Raw genomic sequence first — 12,450 nt, forward strand, 5'->3', positions numbered from 1 at the left:
TATCATTGATCGACTGATAGGCTGAAGCAGCAGGAGGAGGCGGCCCGCGTGTGTGTGAGCGAGAGCGCAGACGAGCACGTGACGCGTGTGTGTGTGAGCGTGGACGAGCACGTGACGCGTCTGCTGGAGGAGAGAGACACACTCCTGCGCACCGGCGTTTACACACACGACGACCGCATCATCTCCGAGCTCGACCGGCAGATCCAGCAGGCCATGAGCGGCAGGAGCACGTGACACGCATCATGCTCATCAATAAACTATTCATCAGGCAAGACTGTTAGAGGACATGCTGATTTTGTTCACTTCATTTTTAGAACATATTTCATGACGTTTTGCACAGATTCAATCAAAATGTGTGTGATTTCATTTTCAGCAGGTGGCGCTGTTTCTTAACAAATCACTCCAGGTTTATTAACACCTCAGACCTTCATCAGGGCTTTATATGGGACTTTATTTATAGTTTGTCTGTGTGTTTTGTACTAGATGTGTGAATCTCGGATGAAATAAATATTTTCTGGTCTTTTTCCTATTCTGTCGTCTTGAGTTTCTCGCTGTGCTGATCGAGACTACCTAATGTTGAAATCTGCAGCATAAGGGATCGTTTTCATGTCAAAAATATGTGAAAAATATTTTCTCTGGCTCAAAGTACAGCGCCAATAAAGTGAATTGATGACTGAATAAATTCTAGTGTCAACAGTCAGTGATTCTTTTATCATTGATAAAATGGTTTGCAGCAAACTTCAGAGAAATGTTTTTGATTATGAATGTTATGTTCATAAGGTTTAATGTTATGCAAATCATGCTATTGTTTTATGAATCTGTCCCTATAACTAGTTTGAATTTTTGAGATTAAAAACCTTCTGTTTGAAACATGTGGTCTAAAAAAAGTCACACTTTCATATTTGCATTATTAACAGAAAATAAAGCATTTTAGGGGAAAAATAAATAGACAGTAAATAATTGAAAGCAAGCAAAGTTTATTTTGACGAGATATAAAATGAAATGCAATCACTTTTCTTGCACACTAACCAGAGAAAGAAATGTAAACTATTAGTCGAGACATCAATCTAATCAATGGGAGGTTTTCTGAGAATGAGCCATAAATGTGTTTGTGTTGAACAATCTCTGTTCATTTCTGAGGCATAATAAGCTTATTACAGCATTTATGAACTAATATTATTGTAAGTGTTCCTCTTAACATGTAAGAATAACATGCGGCTGCTGACAGAGTAAGTGCTTTCATGTGGTCTCTCGGCCCCAGCACATCTCTCCACCAGCGTGTTATTCTAATGCGCTCATGATAGCCCAGTTTGACATGGCAGTCCTGATGGTTTTCCCTGAACTGGTGAACTCGTGTGATGTTTGGGGCAGAACCCTGAGCCGCTGAAAACAGTGTTTGACGCTGATGATGTTCCTCCTACTGTACGACCCCTCCGAGACGCTGCTGCTGCTTTCACAGACCTTTCTCATTAATATGAAGCACTTTTCTGACACATCAGAAAGAAATCATGCTTTGGTAGATCATAAAGCACATTAAAAGTCAAAATTATGGCATACTAAATCATAATTATAGGATTAAGAAATTGAAATTATTACAATGATGACATACTAAATCATAATTGTAGGATTAAAAAGTTGAAATTATGACAAAAATTATCGAAATTCATGAAATCAAAATTGACAAAAAGTTATACAAATTTATGACATACTAAATACAAAATTATGAGATTAGAAAGTTGAAATTTTGAGACATACTACAGTACATCTAAATCATAAAAGATTAGAAAGTTGAACAATTATTAGAAAGTTGAAATTGACAAAAAATAATCAAAATTCATAAAATCAAAATTGACAAAAAGTTATACAAATTTATGACATACTAAATCAAAATTATGAGATTAGAAAGATGACATTTTATGAGAAAGTCGAAATTATGATAATATATCAAATGACAAAAAGTCAAGACTTAATTACCGGTACATACGCCTACTAAATCAAAATTGTGAGATAAGGTAGAAATTTTATGACATATAAAGTCGAAATTATGATAAATATATCAAATGACAAAAAAAAACTAAATCATGAGATCGAAAAGTTAAAATTTTATGACATACTAAATCAAAATTATGAGATTCGAAAGTTGAAATTTTGAGACATACTACAGTACATGTAAATCATAAAAGATTAGAAAGTTGAACAATTATTAGAAAGTTGAAATTATGACAAAAAATAATCAAAATTCATGAAATCAAAATTGACAAAAAGTTATACAAATTTATGACATACTAAGTCAAAATTATGAGATTAGAAAGATGACATTTTATGAGAAAGTCGAAATTATGATAATATATCAAATGACAAAAAGTCGAGACTTAATTACCGGTACATACGCCTACTAAATCAAAATTGTGAGATAAAGTCGAAATTTTATGACATATAAACTATTATGAGATAACTATTATGAGATCGAAAAGTAAAAATTTTATGACATACTAAATCAAAATTATGAGATAATAAAGTCGAAAGTTTGTGACATATAAAGTCGAAATTGTGATAAATATATCAAATGACAAAAAAAACTAAATTATGAGATCGAAAAGTAAAAATTTTATGACATACTAAATCAAAATTATGAGATAATAAAGTCGAAAGTTTGTGACATATAAAGTCGAAATTGTGATAAATATATCAAATGACAAAAAAAACTAAATTATGAGATCGAAAAGTTAAAATTTTATGACATACTAAATCAAAATTATGAGATTAGAAAGTTGACATTTTGAGACATACTACAGTACATGTAAATCATAAAAGATTAGAAATTTGAACAATTATGAGGAAGTCGAAATTATGATATATCAAATGACAAAAAGTCGACATTTTATCACATACTAAATCAAAATGATGAGATTGGAAAGTTGAATTTTTTATGACACACTAAATAGAAATTAGGAGAAAGTCAAAATTGTGATAGATCATAATTATGAGATTAGAAAGTTGAAATTGACAAGTAGTAAACATTTTATTACACACTAAATCAAAATTATGAGATTAAAAAGTGAAATTTTATGACATACTAAATCAAATTTATGAGATTATTGTCAAATTTTATGACACACTAAATAGAAATGATGTGAAAGTCACAATTATGACAAAAAGTTAATGATATGAGATCGTGGTAATTTTGACATGCTAAATCAAAATTATGAGGTTAGAAAGATGAATTTTTTAAACGAAATCAAAATCATGAGATCATCAAAAATGTCATAATTATGGCCATAATTCAACTTTGTCAGTTTAAACTTTTTAAGTATCAACTTCGACATTTGATCACATAATTATGACTTAGAATGTCATTTTTACATAATAATCATGCTTCACCAAACCCTGATTGTGTTCCCATGTTGCAGGAACGCTCGTCACGTGACCAGATCGAGACGAGCAGAGGCATTTCTCACAGACTTTATATGTTTCCAATTAGACTTTTTGGAGACGTTTAAGAAAGTCTGACTTTATTGCTAATTGGTTGTGAAAACGTGACCTCAGAGCGGCGAGCAGGAAATTCCACAGAAACCCACGGGCCACTTTCACATGTATGTTTGCAGAATCATAACTCTCCTCTGATGATGTGTTTGGCCTGAGCGTTCACGGGTCTGCGTTCCCAGGGCCGAGCGCCGTGATGGATGCCGCAAATCTCAACTATTTGTTTTACAAATGTGCGACGCTCCCCTGGGAACAATATGCAAGAACTGGGAACGTTCTACTGTCTGAAGAATTATTAAAATAGTTGTGCAAGAGAAAGCAGGTGACGATCCACTTTCCCCGAACCGCAGACGAGAACGCCGTCGCAAGTAAATCTCAACTTTGTGAAGTTTAATGTGACGTTTCCCTCGAGTGTTAAATCATTCATCAATATCATCTCACAAACACACTCACAGAGAACGCTCTCTCGAAGTTATGAACAAGCGTTCTTCCACTAAACCTTCATTCGAGGTTATTTAATAATGTTCTCAAAACATTAGAACAAAAACGTTATTTCTGAAAAATTCAGTTTGATGTTCGTCATTAAATTAACATTCCAAAGTAACGTTCCCAAGATTGGATGTTCCTTTAATGTTCCCATAACAAAACAAAAACGTTTTTAGAACATTTTGGATATTTCAGAGAACATTATAAACAACTTTTTTTATAACTTAATGATGAAATGTTTGCAAAATTGCAATTTTTGTTGGCTGGACTAGTCATCTCGCTGTGACGCGCCAGGCATTACGTCATCACGTGGGAAAGGTCACGCTGGACGTAGGCGGAAGCACCGCCCCATTGTTTACAAGCGTGGAGGAGGAGGATCGTTCAAATTGTATTGTATGTTGAATGACATATTTATGTCTTTGTGTCAGTTTATTGTTTAAAATGGTCCTTTCGTGTGCGTATCCTGGATGTTTAAAACAATGGGGCGGTACTTCCGCCTACGTCCAGCGTGACCTTTCCAACGTCATTACGTAATGCCTGGCGCGTCAGACCAGCACAAGACGAACAATTGTGGTTAAAAAGTATATACATGTTTATTTATTTTTTTAGAAAATGAGTGATGGTTTCGCTAGATAAGACCCTGTTCCTCAGCTGGGATCGTGCAGAGCCCTTTGAAACTGCATTGATTTGGACTTCAACATGTTGGTTACCGTCGTAGGCCATTGTGTGGAGGAAAACCCTGAAATGTTCTCCTCAAAAAACTTAATTTCTTTTCCACTGAAGAAAGAAAGACATGAACATCTCGGATGACATTGAGGTGAGTGAATTATCAGGACATTTTTATTTTGAGGTGAACTAACCCTTTAATGTTACTGGAAGAACGTAACTTTGAGAACCTTTACTTAATGTTCTTCCTCAGTGTTTCTGTCTCGTGTCCAACACACATATCTAAACATTCTTAAATCAAGAGACATTTACTGGAGAAGAAGCAACATGACTGAAGACATTAAGACTGAAAAATGAAGTGAGTTTGTGTTAAAACACAAAATCTGCCAATGAAGTCAGAAAAATACACTTTTCACTTTGAATTAGGATTATTTTTCTGGCCTCACTGAGGAGAAGAATACTGAGGATGAACATGTTTAAGCAGTTCTCGGGTTTGTCAGAGAACGCCACAGAACGTGACCTGTAATGATGATGTGTAACTTTATTAAGAGTGTAAGTATTGCTGTAATACACGAGCCAAACGAAACACAACAGCAGAACCGTTAGGAATAGTGTTTATGTAATACGGTCCAATCGTTCCCCCCGTTTATCAGCGCGCGGGAAACACACACACGCGGGCGCGCGCGCTTGAGCTCCACATCAGTGTGTTCTGGTGCGCGCTTCATAAATCAGATGTTGTGTGTTCAGGTTCTGCGGGTCACATGTGTGAGCCGAGACGCCGGCGCTGGGGGACGTGACCTGAACCCACAGGGGCCCGAGACACACACACACACACACACACACACACACCGACTGAAGACGGACCTCACGCTTCTGCAGAGCAAGAGACAGAAACTCACACGTGTGTGTGTGTGTGTGTGTGTGTGTGTGAAGAGGCAAACAGGAGCCGCAAATACCGTTAGAGGAACTCAGGGGACTCAGGAGCTGCACGCCAAAACAATGGGGTTTCACTTAGTATTTTTGCTTTGCTGTCCATTAAAAATATATAAAAATTCTTAACCCAAGAATCTTTTTTTACTTCATATTTTTGCACTGTTGTCTATTAAAAATATATAAATATTCTTAACCCAAAAATGTTTTTCTTTTACTTAGTATTTTTGCTTTGTTGTCCATTAAAAATATATAAAAAATCTTAACCAAACATTTTTTTTGCTTTGTTGTCCATTGAAAATATAAAAAAAAAATTAAACCAAAAAAATGTTTTTTACCTAGTAATTTTGCTTTGTTCTCCATTAAAAATATCTAAATATTCTTACCCCCCCCCCCCCCCCCCCCCCCCCTCCAAAAAAAAAATATATATACTTAGTATGTTTGCTTTGTTGTTCATAAAAAAAAAAAAAAATCCAACCAAAACATTTTTTTTTTACTTAATATTTTGCACTGTTGTCCATTAAAAATATATAAATATTCTTAACCAAAAAAGTTTTTTTTTAACTTAGTATTTTTTGCTTTGTTGAAATTTTTACTTATATTTTTAATGGACAACAAAGCAAAAATACTATGAAAATTCTTAACCCAAAAATATTTTTTAACTTAGTATTTTTGCTTTGTTGTCCATTAAAAATATAAGTAAAAATTTCAACAAAGCAAAAAATACTAAGTTAAAAAATATTTTTTGGCTAAGAATTTTCATATATTTTTAATGGACAACAAAGCAAAAATACTATGAAAACTCTTATCCAAAAAATATTTTTTAACTTAGTATTTTTGCTTTGTTGTCCATTAAAAATATAAGTAAAAATTTCAACAAAGCAAAAAATACTAAGTTAAAAAATATTTTTTGGCTAAGAATTTTCATATATTTTTAATGGACAACAAAGCAAAAATACTATGAAAATTCTTAACCAAAAAATATTTTTTAACTTATATTTTTAATGGACAACAAAGCAAAAATACTAAGTTAAAAAATATTTTTTGGTTAAGAATTTTCATATATTTTTAATGGACAACAAAGCAAAAATACTATGAAAATTCTTAACCCAAAAATATTTTTTAACGTAGTATTTTTTGCTTTGTTGAAATTTTTACTTAGTATTTTTGCTTTGTTGTCCATTAAAAATATATAAATATTCTTAACCCAAAAAAAGAATATTTACTTAGTATTATATTTTACTTAGTATTTAGGGCCCAAGCCCAAAGGGCGAAGGCCCTATTGTTTTCCTTAGGATTATTTATTATTATTATTATTATTATTATTATTATTATTTTTCTGCTACCTTTTGGACACTTTTGGAGGCCTTAACATGCTCAAAAACTCCTGAAACTTTGCACACATGTCAGAACCCGCGGCCATCAGGGCCGGGCTGAAGATGGTACCCGGGCGTGGCAGGGGGGCTCGACAGCGCCCCCTGGAACGGGGTCCGAAAACATGGTCCATAAATCAAACACGCTTGCATGTAATAATATGAAACTCGGTACACATGTAGATCTCCTCGTTTCATATATACTTCACACTCTTACTTTTTACCCCAGCCCAACAGGAAGTCGGCTATTTAGGGTTGTTGGTAAAACACACGCAATGGAATGTGAAATACTCCTCCTAGAGAATTCAAACAAACGGCACGAAACTCGGTCAGCATGAAGTCAAGACATTGAGGATGAAAGTTTGCGAGGGGATTTTTGATATCTCGAACGGTTTGGCCGTGGCGAGGAAACGAATTTATGGCGAGAAACAACAAACAAGAAGTGCGTTATAACTTCTGCATACATTAACTGATCTTGATGAAACTTCAGCAGTGTGATCGCTGTAAGAGGCCGATCACATGGATGTGACTATTGTGAGTCAAAGTTATAGCGCCACCAACTGGCAGCAGGAAGTGTGTCACTTTCTAAATGCTTTTGACAAAAGTGGGGGGGTTAGTTTTATCTACAGTAACAAAACTCGATATGTATATTGTACTCTTCGAGCCGGACAACTTTCTAATTTACCGTAATTAGCTACGACCAACAGGAAGTCAGATATTTTGGTTTGAATGTGGATTTCAGATTCTGAGTTTTTAGCTACTCCTCCTAAGTAGTTTATTTTATTCATGCCAAACTTTTTCAACATGATGAAAATACATTGAAGATGCTAAATTGTGAACAGATATTGAATATCTCAAACGGTTTTGCTATGGTTGAGGGATTCAAGTAATGTCAAAAAAAGAATCAGGGCATGTCTCATATCTTTCTAAAATGTAATTATACACCATTTATTTTTATATAAAATTATACAAATATTAGAACTAAACCCATTTTATTCCTTTTTTTCAATTTAAGAATTATTTTTAAGTTTAAAAACAGCCAGAATGGTTGTTTAGTCAAAAATAATAATAATCCAAATCATATATAGTGCTATACTGCCCTCTTGTGTTCAAAATCAGGTAGGCCTATTGAATTTATAAATATTTATATATTAGGGATGTTACTATGGGAATATTTTCCCACCGGTTAATCAACGTGTGATTGTGTAAACCAATTGTGTAAACCTCCCGCTGGGGGGTTTAAAAACACTAACTTGAAAGCGAAAGTATAATATGGACGTCCGCACAGACATTGAAATGGTGGCGCTCGAATGAATTCCTATGGAAGTAGAAATTAACTAAACGTTCGCTCTGTTCTGCTCGCTCGTCGCCATGGACGCGCACCATTATGAATGCCAGTGCAGCCGCATACTTTTTAGTGTCACTAAAATTAGTGCAATTTCGGGGGCCGATTGCTTGAATTGTGAGTTCAATAGTCTATTATTTTTCACGGAAAACACAACAATAAAAGAGTACAATGACAGATTCGCTTAAATAGGCGTTTTTACATAAAATAGCCTATTCCATCATCATCTTTTCAGTCAGCTCTTCACTCTCGTGATTAATGAAATTTGACTCCTGTTGCTGATATTTGCTGCAACTTTCGTTCAGCTCACAATTTAGTAAGCAAACACGTTTCAAATGTGTTTTTATTTTATTTTTGTGTATGTGTGTGTATATGTATGTATATATATAAATATAGCTTATGTTTCAAATATGAGTTAATTAACAATCGTTGGAAAGAATGATACTTTTAAACATAACACTAAACCGTCATTAGGTGTCGCCAGGCGACCGTCTTAATGAGCGAGTCATTGATTCATTCGTTTGAACGACTGAGTCATTCATGAATGAGATAGATGTTTATGGATTGATTGGTCATTGAATCTTTGAGTCAACCGATTCGTTCAAAATGCTGAATCATTCAGTAATGAGAACGCGTTGCTGTGAGATGCGCGATGGTTCTGCTGTGATCTTTGTTTAACTATTTTCGCTGCTGAAACAGAAAAAAAGTCAATATTGCATGTAAAATGTAAGTGATTTGACTTGTGTGTGTGTGTGTGTGATTGTGTGTGTGATTGTGTCTGTTACAGTGATAAGAGTTTAACCCTTGTTAAACTTTAGGCCTTGTCTTTTTGGATATATATATCTTTTTATATTAAAAAATAGTCATACAACCCATATATTTTAAATGTATTGTTTGCTTTAAATTACATTAAGATTGTATGTTTGGTAATTGAACCTGAATGAATTTTAAATGAATGTGCTATATTTCAGATCATATATTTGTTTTCCTTAAAATTTGAACTAACACTAACTTTATTCTCATCTGAATGATAGATTATTTATTTCTGTATAAAATAAAAACACATTTGATTTTTCTTTTTTAATCAATGTAGAATGTGTAACTGAAAAAATAAACAGATTAGGGCTCTGTTTGATGACAAGAAATGAAAGCCAATGCGATATGATGAATGTCCAAAAGATGGCTCCCACAGACTGTTTTTAAATAGGATTGTTTGATATTTTTTGCTTTTAAACTGTGTGTGTGTGTGTGTGTGTAAGAGATTTTGGTTGGGTGACAGTTGTAGTTTACAGTTTGACAAGAGTTTATAGCTTGACAAAAGCACAATGTTGTGTTTTATTGCAAGTGTACACAAATATAAGTAAACACTTTGCAGTTTGAATAATGTCCTGTATGAACAAAAGGACGGAGTATGTTTTTATGTCTACATTGTTCAATTACGCCACACACACACACACACACACACACACAAACACACACACACACACACACACACACACACACACACACACACACACACACACACACACACACACACACACAAACACTATTTTTCTAATCAGATCAGGCAAGTAATATTCTGTCTTGTCTCTTAAAAAAACAATATATATATATTTATGTATATATATATATATATATATATATATATATATATATATATATATATTGTGTGTGTGTGTGTGTGTGTGTGTTTGTGTGTGTATATATATAAATATAGCTGCGAGCAGCGATGAAAGGGCCAAAGCCGGCGGCACCGCCACCCCGGTTATAGCGCCACCAACTGGCAGCAGGAAGTCTGTCACTTTCAAAAAGCTTTGAAATCACCTGATTGCTTCAAACTTCACTACTATGATGTAAACACACGGCAGATGTAGACCTGGATGTAGACCTGACCTTTCAGAAGGTTGCTCTCGCATACTTTGTGGTTGATATGTGCCCTCAATGCACACTTTTGCAGAGCCCACACTGATACAAGCTCTACAGCACACTTCTTTTCGACAGTCAAAGCAGGGTTACGTTTTTGCACGTCGTGCACAATAACCCTAAAGGCACCAGGGTGGCGGTGCCACCGGCTTTATATATATATATATATATATATATATATATATATATATATATATATATATATAAATATAGCTGCGAGCAGCGATGAAGGGCCAAAGCCGGTGGTACCGCCACCCCGGTGCCTTTAGGTAACTAAAGGCAGCGGGGTTGCGGTGCCACCGGCTTGGGCCCGTAATCGCTGCTCGCAGCTATATTTTTGCTTTGTTCTCCGTAAAAAAAATATATTAAAATGTAACCAAAAAATATTTTTTTACTTAATATTTTTGCACTGTTGTCCATTAAAAATATAAAAAAAATTCTTAACCAAATTTGTTTGTTTTTTTTACTTAGCATTTTTGCTTTGTTCTCATTAAAAATATATATAAAAATTCTTGACCCAAAAATCTTTTTTTACTTAGTAGTTTTGCTTTGTTCTTCATTAAAAATATGTAAATATTCTTAACCCCCCCCAAATAAATTATATATTAAAATAAATATTTTTTAAATTGATTCATTTTTCAGACTTAATATCTTCAGTCATTTTGCTTCTCCAGTAAATGGTTAACACAGTTTTCCAAGAAAATTCTATTTCAGTTTTTCGACAAAATTTCTACTTCTAAACTCGCTGTTTCTTTGTAAATATCAGAGAAATGTACTTGTGAAAATAATTAAATCCTGAACCATGTTTTTAGTCTCTACATTTAATTGAGAAGCTGAATGACTTCAGATATGACTAGACTGACTTGAATTAAATATTCAATGAAATCACGATCATTAAAAGTGCATAGAATACAGTCAACCAGTTTAATGTTAATCAAAGTTTGGTCATTACTTTATTCACAACAACATTTTTTGGCCTGTTGTTTATGTACAAAAATGTTGAAATCATGCAAACAAAAGATGGATTGAGCCGAACACATCTGGAAAATACAGCACAGAGTTTCACATGATTCATAAAAACAAAATAGATTCTGTGTGTTTAGAAAAGCAGCTCATTTCCATTCAGTGACTTTGGTTTGAGTGAAACATCATAAAGCTTCTCGACTTAAAAAGTGTCTCATAATCATATTAAAGCTCTGAGAAACAGAAGATATAAAGTTCAATAACAAAGTAAACGATCAACATTCAGTCTGCTGTGATTCTCTTCACATGGTGCTTCATACAGAGTTGAAATATTAAATAATAATAATAATTGTCAAAAGTGCCATACAGCATGATATGGGAGAAATATAATATTCATAATTTACATTTTATACAAAGAAAAGTCATTTTTGGTGAAGCAGTCGCTGCCCTTGTAAGTCATGCTGCCGAATGGTGCGATTACACACACGCTGAGCTCTTCACACACACGTCCTCATAAAGCACTCAAACACATCCAGATACACACACACATATATATGAATCATATATATATGAATCAGTGTCTGTACGCTGGAAGAGCCTTAACACTGCAGAAAATTATGCTCTTAGTATTTTTCTCTTGTTTTACAGAACAAAAATCTTAATAAATGTTAGTCTGTACATAATATATGTGTGTGTGTACTGTGTATAATTATTTTGTATATATAAATACATACATATGCATGTATATTTATATATAATTTATGTTATATATAAATATTTTACACACATATTTCTTAAATATATACATGCATGTGTGTGTATTTATATATACAAAATAATTATATACAGTACACACACATATATATAATGTAAATTTTATTTTGGATGCGATTAAACTAATATATATATATATATCTATGAAATAATCTTATGAAAATAATCTTGTTTTCCCTTTGAATTAAGAATTGGCAGAAATTTGTTCATTTTGATCAATAATAATATCTTAAATCTCCAGTAAATGAATCTTAATTTAAGAATGTGTAGATATTTTGCTAACACTTCACAATAAGCTGACATGAGCTAACCATGAACAGTTGTGTTTTATTACCTAATGTTAACAGCGATGATAAATACTGTAAGAGACGTATTGCTGGTTGTGTTAGTGCGCAGTAAAGTGTTTCCAGTGTGTAAAAACGAGACAAACACACCGAGAGCTCGAGTTTCTGCAGTCTTCTAAACACACACTCATGAATAAATAATCTCCCCAACCCTTGGCCCCGC

The 12,450-nt window shown here is 33.7% G+C and overlaps 1 protein-coding gene across 1 annotated transcript in view; it reads left to right on the forward strand.

Annotated features, from left to right (window-relative positions):
- Window positions 1-519, forward strand: part of cep120 (centrosomal protein 120) — a 41,576-nt gene extending 41,057 nt beyond the window's left edge. Inside the window, exon 20 of the mRNA XM_056241908.1 lies at window positions 21-519. Coding sequence (XP_056097883.1) covers window positions 21-234 — 214 coding nt within the window. The 3' untranslated portion in view covers window positions 235-519. The remainder of the gene's footprint in view (window positions 1-20) is intronic.
- The last annotated feature ends 11,931 nt before the right edge of the window (window positions 520-12,450 follow it).

Source organism: Rhinichthys klamathensis, unplaced genomic scaffold (genome assembly GCF_029890125.1).
Source record: "Rhinichthys klamathensis goyatoka isolate OS25496 unplaced genomic scaffold, OSU_Roscu_1.1 h1tg000685l_1, whole genome shotgun sequence".
NCBI classification, from domain to species: Eukaryota; Metazoa; Chordata; class Actinopteri; order Cypriniformes; family Leuciscidae; genus Rhinichthys; species Rhinichthys klamathensis.